Source organism: Chlorocebus sabaeus, chromosome 19 (assembly GCF_047675955.1).
Source record: "Chlorocebus sabaeus isolate Y175 chromosome 19, mChlSab1.0.hap1, whole genome shotgun sequence".
NCBI lineage: Eukaryota > Metazoa > Chordata > Mammalia > Primates > Cercopithecidae > Chlorocebus > Chlorocebus sabaeus.
The window spans coordinates 594,226-613,193 of NC_132922.1; the positions used below are offsets into that span (position 1 = coordinate 594,226).

Genomic DNA, 18,968 nt, shown 5'->3' on the forward strand with positions numbered 1-18,968 from the left:
GTCCCGCAACCCAATCGCCAGTGGGGGTGTGTGGGGGCGGGAGGCGCGGTGTCTGGCCGGGCTCTAATTGGCTGCCTTGTCGGTCTGTCCGCATCTCCCTGCCGGAGGGTCTGAGGCGTCCGGGGTGGCCGCCGGCGTCGTGGGGCGCGCGCTGCCGCGAGCGGGGTGACCGATGGAAACGCCTCCCAGACCGCCAGCGACGACCCCGCTCGGGCGGCCCCGGATTTCCTCGGCTGCACCGGCGCCGGCAGCAGGGACCGAGGCCCACGTCCGTTCGGGTCGGGCCGGGGCTTAGCGCCGCGCCCCACAGGCGGCCGGGACCCCGCCCGGACCCCGCCGCAGCTCTGGGCCGCCGGAGCCTCGCGCCGCTCTCGGGGACCTTGTCCCGTGGCCTCCGGCCTCTCGGGCCCCTCGCCTGCCGTCTAGGAACGAAGGGGCCTTGGACCCGTGCCCCGCCCGGGGAACAGCGCCCGGGTTCGGAGAGGCCCCGCGAGGCCTGGGCGGGCACCGGGGTCTTCGGCTGGCTCGAAGGACCCGACCCCCGGGGGAGGAGTTTGGGGTCGGCGTGGCCCATTGAACGCGCGGGTTCAGACGAGCCTGTGGTGCCCCCGCTTTCCATCTCCTGCTGACCCGGCCCCAGAGGACAGTCCGAGAGGCCGGTGACCGCGGATCCTGGACGCGCCTCCCTCCTGCCTGTGGTTTCCCTTTATTCTGGCAGCGCTGTGAGTCCACCTTTCACTTACCGGAGCCACATCCAGAACCTTCTCCTGGGGCCACAGCGTGGGCTTCCGAGACCTGTGTGACCTCAGCTCTGCCCCTTCCAGGCTGCGTGGTGAAGCCCTCAGGACCCTCCGCGTGGGTTGGGCAGGTGACTGGATGAGGGACAACGTGGTGAAGTGCCCGTGCCCGACCCTCCCCTGCAGCCCACAGCAACCGTTCCCTCCTCAGCAGCCCCCGCCTGGCCGCTCTGGGCACCCCTGTTCCCTGTTCCCCAGGCCCTGGGCCCTCCTGGTCTGTCTCCTCGACCCCCGGCTCCGGTCTGGCTCAGTCTGTCCACACTCTGCAATCTGGTGGGACTGGGTATGGAGGGTCTTGAGTGTCAGCAGGCCACCTGCGTCCCACCTGGTGGGTGAGAAGGGTCCCACAGGTCAGCATGGAGGGACAGTGACCCTGTCTCTTCCGCTGGAAACCAGGCAAGCTCCCCCAGGGCCCCCGCAGGGCCCCCAGCACACGCTGCCCTGGAGCATGGGGGAAGAGGCCGGGATCCTTCATTACCTGAACCCCATTTCCAACACGTCACAAAACAGGATTTCCAAAATTAGAATTTATTTCAGTTTCTAAGGAATGAATCCCCGAGTGTGGCAGGAAGGACACGGCCAGCTCCTGATGCACACCTGATTTGACTCAACACTGAGTCGGGACAGACACAACCGGAGATGACCTGGGTCCAGGCTGGGGCTGCACAGGCTGTGTCCTGGACAGCCAGGAGGGAGGCCCCACACACAGACGGCCACCGGGCAGGGGGCCTGAGTGGGGCAGGCCCGGCCATAGCCCATGTCCTTGGTCTTCCACATAGGTCCACACATTCTCTGCCCACAGAGGGCCAGGACACCCTGGGCACCTCCTCACTCCGGGGGCTCAGGACACAGGCTTCCAGGTGAGGCTGCGCCTGGAGCCAGAGCTGATGTTTGGCTGCACACAAGCCCACTAGGGACAGACCCCAGAACACGAATTCTGTCCCCCTGGATTTAAGGCTGGTGTTTTTTGACATTTACTTCAGTTTTTCTCTTTGAAATTAAAATTACCTGAGTAAAAGATTTTGAGACATTAAAAAAGCCAAAAACACAGAATCCCTGCAGGCAGACGGCGCCGGGGAGGTGGTGGCCGGGGCCAGGATGCCGGGGGCATGGCAGGGTTGGCTGGAGCTCAAGGGCGGGGCCTTTGTCCCAGTCTCGCCTGCCCTGGAGCCCCCAGGAGCCACCCCTGGGCCGAAGCTCCCATGGCCGGAGCACAGGAAGGCACAGTGAGGTAGGGACAGTGGCCATTGTCCCCCGCCCGCCACCAGGGCTCAGAGGGCAGCGCACACCTCGGCTCCTCCTCCAAGCCCCTGCCCCCTCGGAGCTGGGCATCTTGTCCAGAGGCCGGTGAACGGCCCCTGCAGTATGGGAGGGGAGGGGCTGCCGGGAGGCCTGAGCTCAGACAGTTAAATAATCCTTTATTTGGGTGGGCTGGGGGAGGGGTGACTGGACCAGGAGGGCAGGCGAGGCCGGGCCCAGACCCCCATGGGGGGTGGCAGGGGCCTCCGGCGGGCTAGGATGCGCCTGGCACCCAGGAAGTGCCGCGGGGGCACTGGCTCCTCAGGGGCCCGAGCGGGCGGGGAGCAGTCTCCTACTTGTGCCGGGCCTCGGTCACCCTCTGCAGGCAGTACTGCGCGGCGGGCAGCGACAGGACCAGGCTCGCAGTGCGGCGGCCCATCCAGTACAGACTGTAGCCCAGCAGACCGAAGAAGGCGGCCTTCAGGGCCAACCGAGACACTCTGCCGGAGACGGACGGTGGGGGCACGCTGCGGGAGGGAGGGGGTGCTGGGCCTGGCTGGGGGTGGGCTCCCCACACCCCAGCCCCCACGTCTGGGTCCCCACCACGTGCGGTTGGCCTCCCGGGGGCTCAGCCTCCACCTGGGGGCTTGCAGGGAAGGGCTCGCGGGGTGGGGTGGGCGCTTACGTCATGATCTCCTGGATGTTGAGGTCGGTGCTCCAGTTCTTCTCAATGCCAGGCACGTGGCCCATGCCCACGACGCCCACAACCACAGACGGGACACACTTCCTGGGCTCGGCTATGGGGAAGGACAAGGGGTCAGTACCTGCTCGGGCCTCAGCCTCACGGGCGGCCCGGTGCCCAGGGACAGCCGTCACCGTCAGAGGCCCGAGGCAGCTCAAGGCGCCGGGCGGCCTGGCGCAGCATGTAGGTCAGGTAGACGTCGCGCTCCGAGACAATGGTGCGGTGCAGGTCCGGGAACTCGCCGATCATCTCAGCCATCATCTGCTCCAGCAGGTCCTTCTGCTTGCAGCGCTCCACGTCGTCCTTGCTGTGGAGAGGGTGGCTGCAGCCCCGCAGGGATGGGGCAGCGTGTCGGGGGAGGGCTGGCACCGTGGACACCGGGCAGGGACCACAGCACGTTTGTTTGGGATTTGTGGCAGACGGAAAGGGCAGGGAAGGCCTCGAGTGAGGACTGGCTGCGCTTGGACCTGCACAGGAAGGCCTGGAGCCTCCCGCAGACCACCCTGCAGGCCAGCCGGGGTCCTGGGGGCAGCCCTACCTGATGGGGTCTGACAGGAAGCACAGGCCCCAAGCCAGCCTGACCTTCTGCCAGAAGGAGAGCGCAGCGATGGCCCTCTTGAAGGTGACAGGGATGGGCCGGTCACCCAGGTGGAACTTGCAGAAAGGCACCTTGCTGGCCTGGAGCAGAGGCTGGGCGTTGGGGAGCAGTGGGAGCCCCAGACCACCCCTGTGAGCCACATCCCTGTGGTCACCCCCTACCTCGCCCTGTGCCCACCTCCTTGAAGGCCTCCCTGAACTCGCCGCCCGGGGCCATGCCCAGCTGCTCGGTGATGTGCGCAGACACCTTCAGCAGCAGCATCTGCATCAGCCCCGACATGAGCCCGTTCTGCAGAGACAGGGAGCAGGCATCAGCTGGAGGGGTGGGGCTGGGGGGTGCGCTGGGGGAACGGCAGAACTGGGATGGCAGGCAGCACCAGCACAGAGCTCCGCCCTAGCCCCGTGCTGTGTCCTCGGCCCCCCTCCCCGACAGGTGTAGGACCACCCTAGCATGCAGAGGGTGGGACCAGAGCAGGGAGTGCTGGCTCAACAGTCACTTCTCAAAGGTAGCTCCCTTCAGAAAAGGCCTTCACAGGCCGGGTGCGGTGGCTCACGCCTGTAATGCCAGCACTTTTGGAGGCCAAGGCAGGCGGATCACTTGAGGTCAGGAATTCTCTCAGACCAGCCTGGCCAACATGGTGAAACCCCATCTCTACTAAAAATATAAAAATTAGCCGGATGTGGTGGTGGGCACCTGTAATCCCAGCTACTCAGGAGGCTACGGCAGAATCACTTGAACCCCAGAGGCAGAGGCTGCAGTGAGCCGAGATCACACCACTGCACTCCAGCCTGAGCGACAGAGCGAGACTGCTCCATCTCAAAAAAAAAAAAGAAAAGAAAAAAGATCTTCACGAGGCGGTCTTGTGCTGCAAAGGGGCCGCCTTGAGCTGGCACGGACACTGGGTGCTGGGCAGGCAGGCTGGAGAAGGGGGCTCGCCACTCACTTGCCTGCTGAGGCCAGCACAGCACTGCCGCTGGTGCAGACGCCAGGCCACCCACATCTTCAGCAACCACGGCCTGAGACCTACTGCCCCGGGTCTCGCCGGCCAGCTGGGGCCACAGGGGTGTCTACGCATGGAGATGTTGCCCACAGAAGGGCAGCAAAGCCCCGGGGACCACACAGCGCCGGGCAATTGCTCACACCCTGCACACGCCCAGGGAAGGTCTGGGCCTGAGCCCTGGGAATGTCCCGTCTGATGGAGGGCCCGTGTTTCTCCTGGGCCCAGGCCACCCTGGAGAGCCCAGGCTAACTTAGGATAAGATGTGCATGGGGCCTTGGTCTGCTGGGACCAGCTCCACCTCTGGAGGGGCTGGGGCCTGAGCTCAGCTATGCCTGTGACCAACCCTGGTAGAAACCCAGACACCAGGGCACAACGAGCCTCCCCCGGGGGGGACAGGTGAAGCTGATGCCTGGTGTCTCCCAGACCCTGCCCCACACCCCCTTCCCTCTGTGATGCCGCAGCACTGAGCACCACAGCACTGCCGAATTCTATGGCCCTTTGAGATCACTGGGCCCCAGGCTCTGGTGGGGAGGCTCTCTGGCACTGGGCCCTGGCTGGACTGGGGACTGCCCTTTACAAGATGGCCCACAGAGGTCCTTGGTGACTTCCCTCACCTGGAGAAATTAAAAAATGAAAGGCAGGTGCCAAATGTTCAGGGACGTTTCTACAAGATCTCATAACAATTGTTTCCTTTGAACAGGGGGAAGGCAAACTGACTAGGGCTGGGGTCAGGTATCCCTTTGAAAACACAAAGATCGGCCGGGCATGGTGGCTCATGCCTGTAATCCCAACACACTCTGGGGGCCGAGGTGGGTGGATTGCCTGAGCTCAGGAGTTTGAGATGAGCCTGGGCAAAATGGCAAAACCCCATCTCTACTAAAAATACAAAAAATTAGCCGGGTGTGGTGGCGGGCACCTGTAATCCCAGCCACCCAGGAAGCTGAGGCAGGAGAATCCCTAGAACCCAGGAGGCGAAGGTTGCAGTGAGCCGAGATTGCACCACTGCATTCCAGCCTGGACAACAGAGCGAGACTCTGTCTTAAAAAAAAAAAACAAAACAAACAAAAAAACCAAAAACACAAAGAGCAATGAGAAAGTCCTGCCTCAGCAGTCACTGCAAGGCTGGAGAAGTGGGGACAGGAGGAGCCCTGAGCCCCACCCACTTTGGGGCCTGGGTGTGGTACCTGGGGGGCCAGCATTGCTGTGAGACCTGACCCAACCCCAGTGAAGGCTCAGCAGCCCAGTCCTCGGGCGACCAGCCCCGGTCTCAGCTTGGAGAGCCACCCGTTTCCCCCTCCCTTGCCTGAAACTGGGTAATGGAGCCTCTTACCTTTCTCCTGCCCCAGGGGAGGTCCCCAACCCGGCAACCCCCAGTGCGGGCCAGGCACAGCCACACTGACTGGGGGCATGGGCCGTGGGAGGAACCTGTGCAACAGTCGCACAGGTGGCTTTGACCCCAACCCCGACCTGCAGCTGCGCACCTGCCTCACGGCCTGCTGCAGCTTCTCCAGGCTGAGCTCCTGTGCCTCCCGCAGCAGCGTGCTCTCATCCATCTTCAGCATGGACACACGGTACTGGCAGAGCTCCACAACTACCACGTCAGGCTGCACCTCCCGGATGGTCTGCAACAGCCGCAGGCCACGCCTTGTGAACATGGCCAGCTCCCTGCACAGCTGACACCAGCACCTGGGGCCCCATCCCAGGGGCAGCCAGCGTTGGCGTCACCCCAGGACTAGCTAACCCCGCTGCTGCAGTGACAGCTCGATTCTTTTTTGTGTGTGTGTGTGTATTTTTTTTTTTTTTTTTTTTTTTGAGACGGAGTCTCGCTCTGTCGCCCAGGCTGGAGTGCAGTGGCCGGATCTCAGCTCACTGCAAGCTCCGCCTCCCGGGTTCACGCCATTCTCCGGCCTCAGCCTCCCGAGTAGCTGGGACTACAGGCGCCCGCCACCTCGCCTGGCTAGTTTTTTTTGTATTTCTTAATAGAGACGGGGTTTCACCGTGTTAGCCAGGATAGTCTCGATCTCCTGACCTCGTGATCCGCCCGTCTCGGCCTCCCAAAGTGCTGGGATTACAGGCTTGAGCCACCGCGCCCGGCCGTGTGTGTGTATTTTTTAGTAGAGACAGAGTTTCACTGTGTTAGCCAGGATGGTCTCGATCTGCTGACCTCGTGATCCGCCCGTCTCGGCCTCCCAAAGTGCTGGGATTACAGGCTTGAGCCACCGCGCCCGGCCGACAGCTCGATTCTTTAAGCAACAAGAGAGGAAGCTGTGAAGCTTGTTCACTTGTCAAGTGGGAAGACGCACGAGGCTGTTATGGCTCGCAGGCAGGAAGCCCACTGCGCCACTCCCAGGGACCAGAGTGTTGAAGCAGATGGCCTGCGGTGCACACACACGGGCACACGGGCCCTGCCACGAGGTCCCTTTGAGTGCAGGACACAGGAGCTTACACCGGGCTGTGGCAGGCGGTGGCGCTCACCTTCACGACATCCCTCTTGCTGTCGTCGCTGAAGTGGGCTGTCCCCACCACGTACACCCTGCTCCCATCTTCAGCCACCAGCTGGGTCACAGTGCGAGGCAGGTTGGGCTGCTGACGCCGCCGCTTTAGCTTCATCTCCAGGAGCAGATTGAAGGCGTCCACGTCGGCTGCAATAGCAGCAAAGGCCGTTGTGAGGCCGGGCCCACCCAGGGACACCGCCAGGCCCACCCCAGGGATACCACCAGGCCCCTGGCAGCCTGGGCTCCGGAACCCTCCCGGGTTCCGACAATCAAACAGGTGCAGAGCACACGCCCCCTGGCGAGCATCACACACCACATGCTTGGCCTGCCCAGTGACAGGAGCACCAGCTACCAACTCTGTGAGCTGGATGCCGTCGAGAAGCCAGGGCCTCAGGAGTCCTGTGCCCCATACACCCCGTGAGGGCGACCTTGGGGGCTGCTGTGGATGACGCCTGGTGTGGGGGACAGTGGGGGGCGGGTGCTGCACGGGGCTTAGCTAGGGGAGGGGCTCTAAGGCAAAGCAGGCCCCCCACACCACTCAGGAGGGACAGGCTGAGGCCACAGCAAGGAGGGACTCCCATGCCGCTCACACTACTTGTGCTCAAGAGCCCCTCCAGGGGCCGGCCTGTGCTGTTGGCAGCCCCTCCAAGAGGTTCCACTGTCAGGCAGCCAGGAGCAGCTGCTGTTGGGGGGCAGGTCTGCCCTCTGAAGCACCAGGCCCAGCAGCACTTACCCCAGGTCTCAGCCAGGACCCTGCTCACCACAAGCTCCAAGCCCCTAGCAGTGGTTGGCTGCCTCCCCTCCTCCTTGACTCAACAGCCCAACATGGGGGAACGTGCCAGGGCCCTGAGGGAGACATACACAGGTTCTGGGGGTCCCCAGAAAGCACCCTGGGCACCGGCTCTGAAGCCTCCGATGACACAACAGGTTCCACGTTGGCCTGCAGGCAGAAGGGAGAGTTCAAGTCAGGGTCCATGCACCCCAGAAAGCCAGGGCTCCATGGCAATTCCACGGACCACGTACCCTGGAAAGGGCCCTGTGGCCACTCCGTGGACCACACACCCTGAAAAGCAGGGTCCGTGGCCGCTCTGTGGAGCCTAGGCCCCTTCCTGCTTGGCTCTCACTGGCACAGCCGCCATCAAGCTGGGCAGACAGGGCCACCAGCCACCTCAGCCCAGGGCCCCTCTCCCTCGGAGGTGCCTCCTGCCTGACCCTGGAAAGCCCTGTGAATATCACCTTTGCAGAACAGCAGCCAGGGACCAACCCCGAGAACCCACACAGTGGGGAGGCCCCCCACCCCTGCCTCTGTGCATCCAGCCCAGCCTCTACCTCACCTCATGCAGTGGCTGCTGCTCCTCCCCGTCCATGGCTGGGCGGTGGCTTCCTGCACGGGTGGGGAGCCTGAGGAGAGGCATGAGAGGCAGAGTTTCCACCCGGAGCCCCAGGCCCGGCTCAGGACTCACTGCATAGTGCTCTGTCAGTCTAGAACCATCTGTTGGGCGGGACTGGGGGCTCCTTTCCCCATATCCCCAAATGCCTCCTGCCCATCAAAGGCTACTGAGGTCCAGGGTCCATTCAGGTCAGGCCCGGGTGGGGAAAGGCCAGCAGGTCCCCGGGGACCCACCATAAGCAAAATGCAGACGGGCTAGGATGGGCTGCTGGTGCTCAGGCCTCATTCAGAACAGGGCCAGAGCTGCCCAACCTTCACTGCAGCATGGCGGGCAGACACAGGAAGGCAGCCCTGGGGTCCGTGCATGATCTCAGGACACAGAACACAGCTTCTGACACGTGGCAAAGACCCCAGGGCCTTTGTACAAAAGCCACTTCCCCTTTCGGTAACTACGGCCCAAGCAACGTCATCACAGAGTCAGCACAGACAGAGGAATCCACAAAGCCAAGACCTTCTCTCCCAGATTAAGAGACAAACATGGTGTGGAAGGAACCATGGCAGAAACCCGGACAGCTGGGGCAGCCATGCGAGGGGGCTGCCCCAACGCATCACAGCTCCCCACAGACCCTCAGAGAGAAATCAGGAGCTCAGGCTGGGGGCCCAGGAGCCTAAGGAAGAGAAAGAAAACAGCCAGGCGCCTGTAGCACCAGAGGCACATGCCGGCCAAGACCCATGGCGCCCCTTGAGGTGGGGGCAGGGACCAGCAGGTTGTCCTGAGACTGGCCACGGAACGCCAGGAGCGACTGTTTACAAAGTCAATGGCTCATGCATGTCCTGGCAGATGGATGTGTCGCCAGGCAGAATCATTAAAATATCCAAAACAGGCCAGGCATGGTGGCTCACACCTGTAATCCTAGCACTTTGGGAGGCCAAGGTGGGCGGATTGCCTGAGCTCAGGAGTTCGAGACCAGCCTGGCCAACACAGACCATCCTGGTGAAACCAAGTCTCTACTAAAAATACACAAATTAACCAGGTGTGGTGGTGCATGCCTGTAATCCCAGCTACTGGGGAGGCTGATGCAGGAGAATCACTTTGAACCTGGGAGGCAGAGGTTGCAGTGAGCTGAGATCATGTCACTGCATTCCGGCCTGGGTGACAAAGGGAGACTCTGTCTCAAGAGGGAAAAAAAAAAAAAAGTAAAAAAAAAAATGAGCCGTTGGAAACTATTCTGAACTGTCTAGTCTTGCAAGGTATTGTGGTTTTTTCTTGAAGTGTCTGCATCAGTCAGAGACGAGCATCTGTGGAGGACACAACAGGGCTTGTATGTGCTTCAGAAGGGGCCACTGCCAGGTTCTGCTCTGATGCCTGCGTGCATCTGGGGTCATTCTCGTATCACTACTGCTGCCCACTTCTCAGAACTCATAAGAAAAAGGAACAATGAGTAACAAGATGCTACGTCAGGTTCCTTTCCTCTGCAAACCCTGTTGGCACACAGCCGCAAGCACAGACCCCGGCCCTAGCCAGGCCTCACGGACCCAGCTGGGTCCTGGCCACGCATGTCCGAGTTAAGATGCCTCCAAGCTCAGGTGTCCTCACCTGTGAACAGGAAGGAGCTCTCCGTGCAGTGTCTAGGAGGGCAGTCAGAGGGTGGGGTGGCAGTGACAGTTCTGAGCAGGGGAAGGGGCCTCAGTGCAACCAGAGGCCCCATCTGAAGCTGACCAAGAAGAGGGCAGCCCACCCTGAGGACAGCCGGGACTTCTGGAAGAGGAACTGGCCTGGTTTGGGGCAGGTGGTGCGATGGGGCCATGGTCAGGGGAGGTCAGCTGAGACTAAAGAGAGAGCTGATAAACACCAGGCTGGCCTGGGAACCCAGTCCTCATGCCCCCGGGGGCCTTGAGCCTCTGCAGAGGGCAAGGGGAGCCCACCCCACAGGCTCCCCTCTAGGGCCGTGCGGCCTTGGCAGGGGGTCCCATTCCTTTCCACCTGGGTTTGAGTCTGGACCCAACCCTGGCCTGGGCGTCTTAATGGTTGGCACATCCAGGAAGTGCTGCTGACACTGGTCGGAGCAAAGCCAGGCCTCGGCAGCTTGGGCTACCTCCTTCCCCTTTTGCAGATGAAAGCTACAAAACCCGCTGGAAGCTGTTGTGAGCAGCTGCCAGGCCAGCTGGCCCAGACAAGCACCCGGTCCGGGGGATGGCCGCCTCCCTGGGTCCAGCTGCACATGGAAGTTGGGACTCTTACGAGCACGGGGGAGCACTAGGCTGGAGTCTGGGAGGCAGTTTCTTACGAGCGCGCGCGGGGGAAACTCACACACGGAAGTCAGGACTTTGAGAGCAGCAAAAGGCTGCTGGCGCGCACGGGGGAAACTCCTTAAAGAAACTCTTGTGCAGCCGGTGGGAGGCTGCCTCGGCCCAGCCAACGGGAGGCGCCCACGTTGCCACAGCCCTTCCCCCATGGGTGTGGCAGCCCCAGGTCTGCGGTCAGCCCCCGCCCTCCACCCAGCCTGGCCAGACCCGCCTCTGAGGCCGGCCCCGGGTGCGCCTGTGGCCATAGACAGGGCAGGATCTCAGTTGCAGCAGCAGGCGCTGGTCCTGACCCCAGTCGTGCCACGGGGTGGGCGTGCACAGGTCTCCTGTCGGGGCGGGCAGAGAAGCCTTCCTGGCCGGCAGCCAAGCCTTGAGCAGGACGATGTCAGTGCCACCAGAGGCAGTGCCAGCCCCCAGCCCTGGCCCCTGAAGCCTCTCAGCAGAGGCGTGCTGCCCGCAGGGGGCCAGGCGGAAGGTCACTGAGGCCCCTCCAGCACCTAAAGCCCATGATTCTGGGGGACATATCTGGCAGTCCCCCTCACAGTCCCAGCACTCTCTTTGCCTCCTCGCTGAGGCCCCTGGAAGTTCTAGGGTGTGATTTCAGGTCACCAGCCCTCCTCCCTCTAGCCTGCTTCAGGCAGCCATGCTCTCAGACATTTACAGCTGGGCCCAGAGCCTCTCCCAGCTGCCTGGTGGTGAGCAAAGGGCCCTGGCCCGAAAGCCACAGATGCTGGGCCTGGACTCTGAAGTGTCTTCAGAGGCAATGTCTGAAGAACCACCCACCTGGATCCCACCCCTACAACCTCTGGGTCCCAGCAGAGCATCACCTGGGGTCCGGCCAGTGCACACTGCAGCCCCCTGTGGGTCCCAGCAGAGCATCACCTGGGGTCCGGCCAGCGCACACTGCAGCCACCCCCTTCCTACCTGTCCTTTTCAGATACGCTCAGGCCCATCAGCAGAGACCAGCAGACCCCAGCTGCCCCTCCGGGGGGACAGACACCTCTCCTTTCCAAATCCCCAGTGCTGGCACTGCCCCAGGGAGCCTCACAGCAGCTTCTGGCCTTGTTACCCGTGAGGCCAACCCGCTGGGAGGCAGTGCAGCCTGGAAGGAAGCCAGACGCTTCTATCAGACCAGCTGTGCTTCACTCTCCCTGCCCCGCACAGATGTCCACCGACCAGGACTGGGGTGGGTGCTGAACACGATTTGTGGGAGATGCCTCCTGAGCACGGGTGCCGGCAGACGGGGTCCTCGGATCTCAGACCCCAGCACTGCCCTGGGCAGGATGCTTCAAACGAGCCTCCGGTTAAGGTGGGAACTTGCCTCCAGGGTCAGCATCCCACCTGCCCCACACAGGTGGCCCTCTCTTGGCTGCAAGCACAAGCCACATTCAGACGCTGCTTTAGCAGTCGGCCTCAGCCTCTGAGCTTCTCTGCCACAGCATGATCTGTCCCAAAGGCAAAGAACAGGGTGGAGACCCACAGGGCAAGAAAAGACTCGGCAGCCTGATTTCAGGAGACCCTAGACACTGCCTCTGAAGACACTTGTTCTCCAAGGGCTGTTCCTCATCCGTAAAAAGGGATATCTGGCTTTGGAAACCATGATCCTCTGTGCAGACGAAGCCTCTGAGAGTTCCCAACAGCCCAGGAGGACATCTGTTGTGCGCGAGAAAAGCCCTAGACACAAAATCAGAGCAGCATCTATAGTCTTTTGGCATCAGAGAAGGCCGTTTGCATCCAACGTCCCGCAGGACGTCGACGTGACATCCAGTCCCAGGCTGTTTGCATCCGACGTCCCGCAGCATCAGGCTCCACAGATGCCTCAGACAGCACATCCCACCTGCCTGCTCAGGCCCCACTGCTACAGACTGAACTGTGTCCCCCAAAACCCACAGGTTAGAGCCCTAACTCCCACTATGAAGGTATTAGAAGGTGGGGCCTCCGGGAGGTGATCAGGTTCAGATGAGGTCATAAGTGCAAAGCCCCGGTGACTGGGTTAGTACTCCTGGAAAAGACACCACAGAGCTCTCGTTCCCCGAGGTGAGAACGCCGCAAGAGGGCCCGTCTACAAGCCAGGAGGCTGGATGGCAACCAGTGACCTTTGACCTGGGACGTCCAGCCCCTAGAACTCTGAGAAAATTAATTTCTGTTAAGTTTTTTCCCAGCACCAGTGAGGCACGGTGGGAGAAGACTACTCGCCCACAGCCCCAGCTACTCAGGAGAGGCTGAGGTAGGAGAATTGTCTGAGGTCTGGAGTTTAAGACCAGCCTGGGCAACTTAGCGAGATCTCATTTTCTTTTTTTTTGTTTGAGACAGAGTGTCACTCTGTCGCCCAGGCTGGAGTGCCACAGCGTGATCTCAGCTCACTGCAATCTCCCCCACCCCGGGGTCCAAGCGATTCTCCTGCCTCAGCCTCCTGAGTAGCTGGGATTACAGGCGCACGCCACCACATCCAGCTAATTTTTGTATTTTTAGTAGAGATGGGGTTTCACCATCTTGGCCAGGCCAGTGTTGAACTCCTGACCTCCTGATCCACCTGCCTCGGCCTCCCAAAGTGCTGGGATTACAGGCGTGAGCCACCGCGCCAGGCCGAGACCTCATTTTTGTTTTTGTTTTTGAGACAGAGTCACACTCTGTTGCCCAGGCTGGAGTGCAGTGGTGTGATCTCAACCTCTGCCTCCCGGGTTCGAGTGATTCTCCTGCCTCAGCCACCCAAGTAGCTGGGATTACAGGCACCTACCACCACGTCTGGCTGATTTTTGTATTTTTAGTACAGATGGGGTTTTGCCATATTGGCCAGGCTGGTCTTGAACTCCTGACCTCAGGCGATCCACCCGCCTCAGCCTCCCAAAGTGCTGGGATTACAGGTGTGAGCCACCACACCCAACCTGTTTTTTTTTTTGTTTTTCTTTTGAGATGGAGTCTCGCTCTGTTGCCCAGGCTGGAGTGGGTACGACCTCGGCTCACTGCAAGCTCCGCCTCCTGAGTTCATACCACTCTCCTGCCTCAGCCTCCTGAGTAGCTGGGACTACAGGCGCTTGCCACCATGCCAGCTAATTTTTTGTATTTTTTAGCAGAGACGGGGTTTCACCATGTTAGCCAGGATGGTCTCGATCTCCTGACCTTGTGATCCGCCTGCCTCGGCCTCCCAAAGTGCTGGGATTACAGGCATGAACCAACACACCCAGCCCAGCCTATTGTTTTTTTAAAGTTTCCTGGTCTGTGATGTTTTGTTACAGCAGCCAGAGCTAAGACACCCATCCTATCCCCTTCACCCTACTAGAAACTGCCTCCCAGACTCCAGCCTAGCTTCCTAGTGCAGACCAAAAGCTAGCTAGCATCAAATGCAGTTCCCAGAAAAAAACCATCTCTCAACCAACCCACTAGACCGGCTCAGAAAGCCCAGGTTCCAAACTGGTCAGACCTGGGGGTTGCAGAAATGACAAACTTGGAGGGACCAGGGTGTGGCCCAGAGCTCTGACCTCCCCTGCTTCCCATTTCTGAGGCTGGCGCCTTTGGCCACAGGAAACCTCTCCCGGGTCTGGTGGGACCGCTTCACGCAGGTGTGGCAGAGCTGGGAGATGGGAAACACACCTGAGCCAGAACCCGAGGCCTCCTTGCCAGCACACCTGGCAGCCCCCAGCCTCCTGGGAGCTGGTCACAGCGAACGCAGAGCCCCCACACTGACCACCATGCAGGGGGCCCCACAGGCTCCTGACACCCACCCACCCTGCCAGGCCCCCTCCTCGGACCCCACAGCATCAGGGCCTCCGGCGAGGCTGGCCAGCGGCCCCACCAGTCACACTGCAGGGGCGGCGGCAGCAAGCGGGGTGCAGAGACACACAGGGCAGTGAGCCCGGCGGCCTGCACAGCCTCTTTAGGGACCTAAAAGCTAGGAGGCGTCCATCTGGAGGCTACCAAGGCTGCGGGAGCCCCGCAGGGACCTCAGCACCTTCGCAAGTTCCTGGTTGTTTCTGGGACGCCAGTGCCCAGACAGCTCCCACTCCATTTTTCTTGTAAGAGTTTTGAAAAAGACACTCGGCAGCTTCATGGTAGCTCAGTTACAAAGACCTTTTAAGTTTGGGCTGAGCACAGCGGGGGACGATCTGGCGTCCACTTCGCTCATATGGGAACCCCGCTCTGCTCCACTTGAAGGGCAAAGGCACCTACAGAGGAGCGAAGCCCCAGGTTTCAGCGAGGCCGGAGGGACAACGGGGGTCCAGGGCCTCACGCTTGGCCTCCCCCAGCACCCCCAGAGACCCGCAGGCCTGGGCCGCCTTCCTCCACTCTCACCTCGGCCGGCTCCACCGCAGGCGGGAGGCGGGCATGGTTGGGGCCCTCCCGACCCGCGAGGACCCCGGGACTAGAGGTCCGACCCGCGCCCTCCCGCGAGGCCGCAGCTGACCCTCCCGGCCCCAGCCCCGGAGGCTCCGCTCCTCGGGAGCGTCGCTCCAGGCAGCGGTGGCGGGGGACGCTCGGGGCCTGCTCCCACCCCAAACCTGACCCGGGCCTGACCCCCACGACCTGCTCCCCCGGTTCCGAAACCTGACCCCGGCCTGGCCCCCACGACCTGCTACCCTGGCCCCCAAACCTGACCCGGGTCCGGCCCCCCACGACCCTGCTCCACTGGCCCCAAACCCGGAACCTGACCCGGGCCTGACCCCCACGACCTGCTTCCCCGGCCCCAAAACCTGAACCTGACCTGGGCCTGACCCCCACGACCTGCTACCCCGGCCCCAAAACCTGACCTGGGCCTGACCCCCCCGGCCCCCACCCCCCGACTCGGGCTGGCTCCTCCCCCCCAGTCACCCCACGGCCCTGACCCGGGCCCGCCCCCCGCCCGGTGCCAGGCCCCGTCCTCACGCACGCGCTGTCCGCGCCGCGCGGCGTACCAAGGCGAGGCCGCGGCGCTCCTCAGCCGGCCTCCATGCGGCGCGGGACCTCAACGGACGGGGCGGGCTGGGGCCGAGGGGCGGGGCGGGGCAGACGGGCCAAGGGCGCCGGCGGCCGCGCGGCATGCCGGGAAAGGTAGTTCCATGCGCTTTCCGCTTGGCCCCGGCCTGCGACTGCGGACTACACTTCCCAGGGGGCCGCGCGCGAGGCCCCGCCCCGTCCCAGCGCCCCCGGGTCCTAAGGAGCACCGGCACTCACTAGGGAGGGAGGGTTCGAGTCCCGCCGCGGCCACGGCCTTGCGAGGCGCGCCCACGTTCTCTGGTCGCAGCTCCCAAGCTGTGAAATGGGGACAATGCTCGCACGGCGTCCACAGGATGGTTTTGAGTCGAATGATATTGAAATGTAACTGTTTTGTGAGCCGTCACTCCCACACGAAAGGGACAGCCGATAGTGGGACGCGAGGAGCCGAGAACACGGGATCGGGGAACGCGCCGACAGGGCCTCGGCCCGACCCCCTCCCCTCTGGGGATCGGCCTAGTCCATCCTCCGGGGGTCAGCCCAGAGCCGTCCCTGACCCGGGACTCATGCCTCAGCGGGACCTCAGCCTTGCCGCAGGTTGGGGCACCCCGGGGAGGTCGGGCCCCAGGGGCCCCGCAGCCAGCCCGGCGGAGAACCGGGACCGGGCGGGAGTCTTAGGGCAGGCCGACCCCCGGCCTCATGGACCCTGGCGCGCGGTCACTTCCGATCGTCCCGAGGGCCCCAGGGGGACCCGGCTGGCTGCGGCCACCCCGACGCTACCTCGCTGTGCGCCTTCGGCCCCGAGGGCAGGGAGAGACTGCCTGACCCCACCCGCCGCGCCCCTCCTGCCCGGGCTCCTGGCCCCCTTGCTGCACCCAGCCTCTCCCAGGGCGGCCGGGGCCCGGCGGCCAAGTTGCTGCGCGCTGCGGGGAACGGCGCGGACGGGGGGCTGGGCGTAGCGAGGGTCCCGGGCCCTTCGCAGCCGCCTGCAGACGACTCGCTGCCAGCCAGCTGCTGCGCCGTCCGCCTGCCCCGCTTCCTCCTCCACGACCCCGGCGTCTTGGCTGACCTGGCGCTGGCGCTGGGCTTAGTGCAGGCGTGGGCGTGGCGATGGTTTGCCTGCGGGCTGCATGCGCGGCCCCCACAGCCAGCTCCCCGAAGCACTGCACCCACCTCTACCGCGCTGACCCAGCCCAGGGATCAGGTCCTTGGAGTGGGGCCTGCCCCGGGGCCAGGACTCCAGTCACCAGGGAAGGGCTGCTGTGTCTTCCTGCCGGGCACTGATGAGTTAGTTGGGGAAAGGGGCCAGGTGGGTCCCAGCTGGGGAACCCTTTAGAAGAGGGAGGAGGGCGCACCTCTTTACGAGTGCCCTGGGACCAGCTACTCTCTGGAGCTAGGGTGAGGACCTCAGTGACGGCTGCCCCGCGCAGGAACCTGCAGCGAGCCTGGAAGGCGGACCCAACAGGCCTGGGGTTGCGGGAGTCCAACGCAGCGCCCGGGTCCGGTCTGGGTCTGCCTGAGGCGGTCCACCAGGACTCCGTGCCGGGGAGCCTGCTTCCTTCCAGGCTCCAGGAAGGGAGGCCCCGGCCCCAGCCCCAGGTTCTGAGGAGCTACCCCGGCTCAGGTGGCCTGCAGGGGTCCCCTCAGGTCCCCAGTCCTGAGTCTGCGGGTGGTCCTCCCAGGGTCCGGCGAGTGGGTGAAAATGACTGTCCACACAGCAGCAGGCTGGGCTCCCTCCAGCAGGCTGAGCTGGCTGCCCACTGAACTCTCTTACACAAGAGGCTCCGCCCCCTCCTACAGCTTCCTGGTCCCCAAAGAGGCCTCTGTCCTCCTGGGTGAAGGACACTCACTTTGGGCCCTAGGGCCTCTGGCTCACACCCTCTCCATTCATTCTCATTGTTCGCTGCCTTTGTGGTCATTCTGCCTTTCTGACCACCTCGGCCACATCCTCACAGGAGGGCAGTGGTTGGCAGTGGCCCCGGCTCTACCTCACCCATTTCTCAGCACTGGGTTGGTGTGGAGGGAAGATCCCTGGCCTGGGAGCTGGAGGCCTGGGTTCTCGGTCCTGGCCGTCTGGCCGCCTGGAATGGGTGCAAGGTCCTCCTGGAGACCCTCCTTCTCCATGAGAGGGACAGTACTATCCACCTGCCAGGCCTCCCTGTGCTCAGGGAGGGGGAGGAGGCACTATTTCAAACCAATGCTGGCCCCTGGGCTGCAGAACGACCCTCTGACTCACCTGGGCAAGGTGGCCAGTCGGGGAGGGGAGGGTGTCCGAGATCCCAGCCTCCGGTGGGCAGTAGACAGTGGAGAAGCAGAACTGCCCTCCGATCAGGCTGGAGTCCCCTGCAGGGCTGCACTAGGCTGTGGGGGGTGAGAAGCAGAAAAGGGGGAGATTGAGTCCTTGGGGAGTATGCGGGGGAAACTGAGGCAGGACCTCAGCCGCTGGCCCTGCACCACCACCCACATCCCAGGCTGAGCTTGTCTTCTAAAGGTCTGCTCCCAAGCCTGCTTTTCTCTGGGCAGGCTCTGTACCTTCACCGTAGGGGGCAGGTGGGGTTGCCTTGGGAAGAGGGTCAGGTGGAGGTGGAGGACGTGCACCCTGGGGTGCCAGAGCTTTTGAGGCCCCGACCCCGGGGGGCTGGCCATGTGGATGCCCTGTTCATGGAGCAGCCAGAGGAGGTGTTTCTTGAGGTGCCCTGGGGGCAGTGAGGAGTCATCCTAGGGAGGGTGGGGGTCCTCAGGAACAGAAACAAACAGTGTGAAGCCATTTGTGCTGGCAGGGACAGTCTTGGCCCCCAGCTGGCTTTGTCCTCAAGGAGTGGACCTTGAGGAAGGGCCAAGTCCCATTCGGAGCAGAGTGACAGATCCCACAGAAGCAGGCGTTGGGGCAAGAGGAGGGAGGGAGCCCCATGGGGGAAGGGAGTCGGTGCTGGCTCAGCCCTGACCCAGTGCCAAGGGTGAGTGCCACCCTTTCAAGCCTCTGCCCGCCTGCCTCTAGGAACGTGGCACAGCTGGCAAGGACATAGCCAGAGGAACAGGTCTGGGGATGAGATGGTGACATTGCCTGGGAGAGTCTGGAGCCAGCGTCTCACTGCAGGACGGACACCAGTTCCCCATCATGGGCCGCGAGGAGGGCCGGCTCCAGCACAGGGCGGGGTGCTCACTTCAGGCACGAACCTCTTCCCAGACAGGAGTTGGTTTGACACCTCCTGCCAGGCCGAGGCCCACAGGCGGGGGATGGGCAGCGTGGCTGCTGCCCATGGCCCTGGCCCCATTGAAGACTCCAGGTGGCTCCACCTGAGGCCTCCTGTGTCCCCCAGCTCAGCTCAAGCCCCACATCGGCCTAGACGTTTTCTGGGCACTGACAGCTCCTCTCACGATCTGGGAGGCAGGGCCTGAGGGACTCGGCACCACCCAGACCAGCTGCCCCCAAGGACTACTGGACGTCTCCCTGAGCCGAGCCATGCGGGATACTGGGTGGCCTCTGGAGCA

General features: G+C 62.9%; 1 protein-coding gene and 1 long non-coding RNA gene across 8 annotated transcripts; one reads left to right on the top strand and one right to left on the bottom strand.

Moving 5' to 3' along the window:
* Positions 1-29: 29 nt before the first annotated feature.
* Positions 30-1,817, top strand: LOC140709069 (uncharacterized). The gene is made up of 2 exons (XR_012089411.1): positions 30-722; positions 825-1,817. It is a non-coding gene; the product is annotated as an uncharacterized lncRNA (long non-coding RNA).
* TRABD (TraB domain containing) lies at positions 1,310-17,170 on the bottom strand. Of its 7 annotated transcripts, none has more exons than XM_073006578.1 (10): positions 16,832-17,170; positions 8,206-8,272; positions 7,733-7,811; positions 6,852-7,018; positions 5,858-5,998; positions 3,554-3,664; positions 3,317-3,456; positions 2,913-3,085; positions 2,722-2,833; positions 1,310-2,563 (listed from the first exon to the last, which is right to left on the bottom strand). In XM_073006578.1, the coding sequence occupies exons 2-10, from the start codon at positions 8,236-8,238 to the stop codon at positions 2,389-2,391; spliced, it is 1,131 nt and encodes a 376-aa protein (XP_072862679.1). In that variant the 5' UTR covers positions 8,239-8,272; positions 16,832-17,170; the 3' UTR covers positions 1,310-2,388. The 7 variants fall into 7 exon arrangements, with proteins under 7 accessions (XP_072862679.1, XP_007974381.1, XP_007974380.1 ...); XM_007976190.3 differs by lacking the exon at positions 16,832-17,170 and adding an exon at positions 15,458-15,548; XM_007976189.3 differs by lacking the exon at positions 16,832-17,170 and adding an exon at positions 15,433-15,540.
* Positions 17,171-18,968: the final 1,798 nt, after the last annotated feature.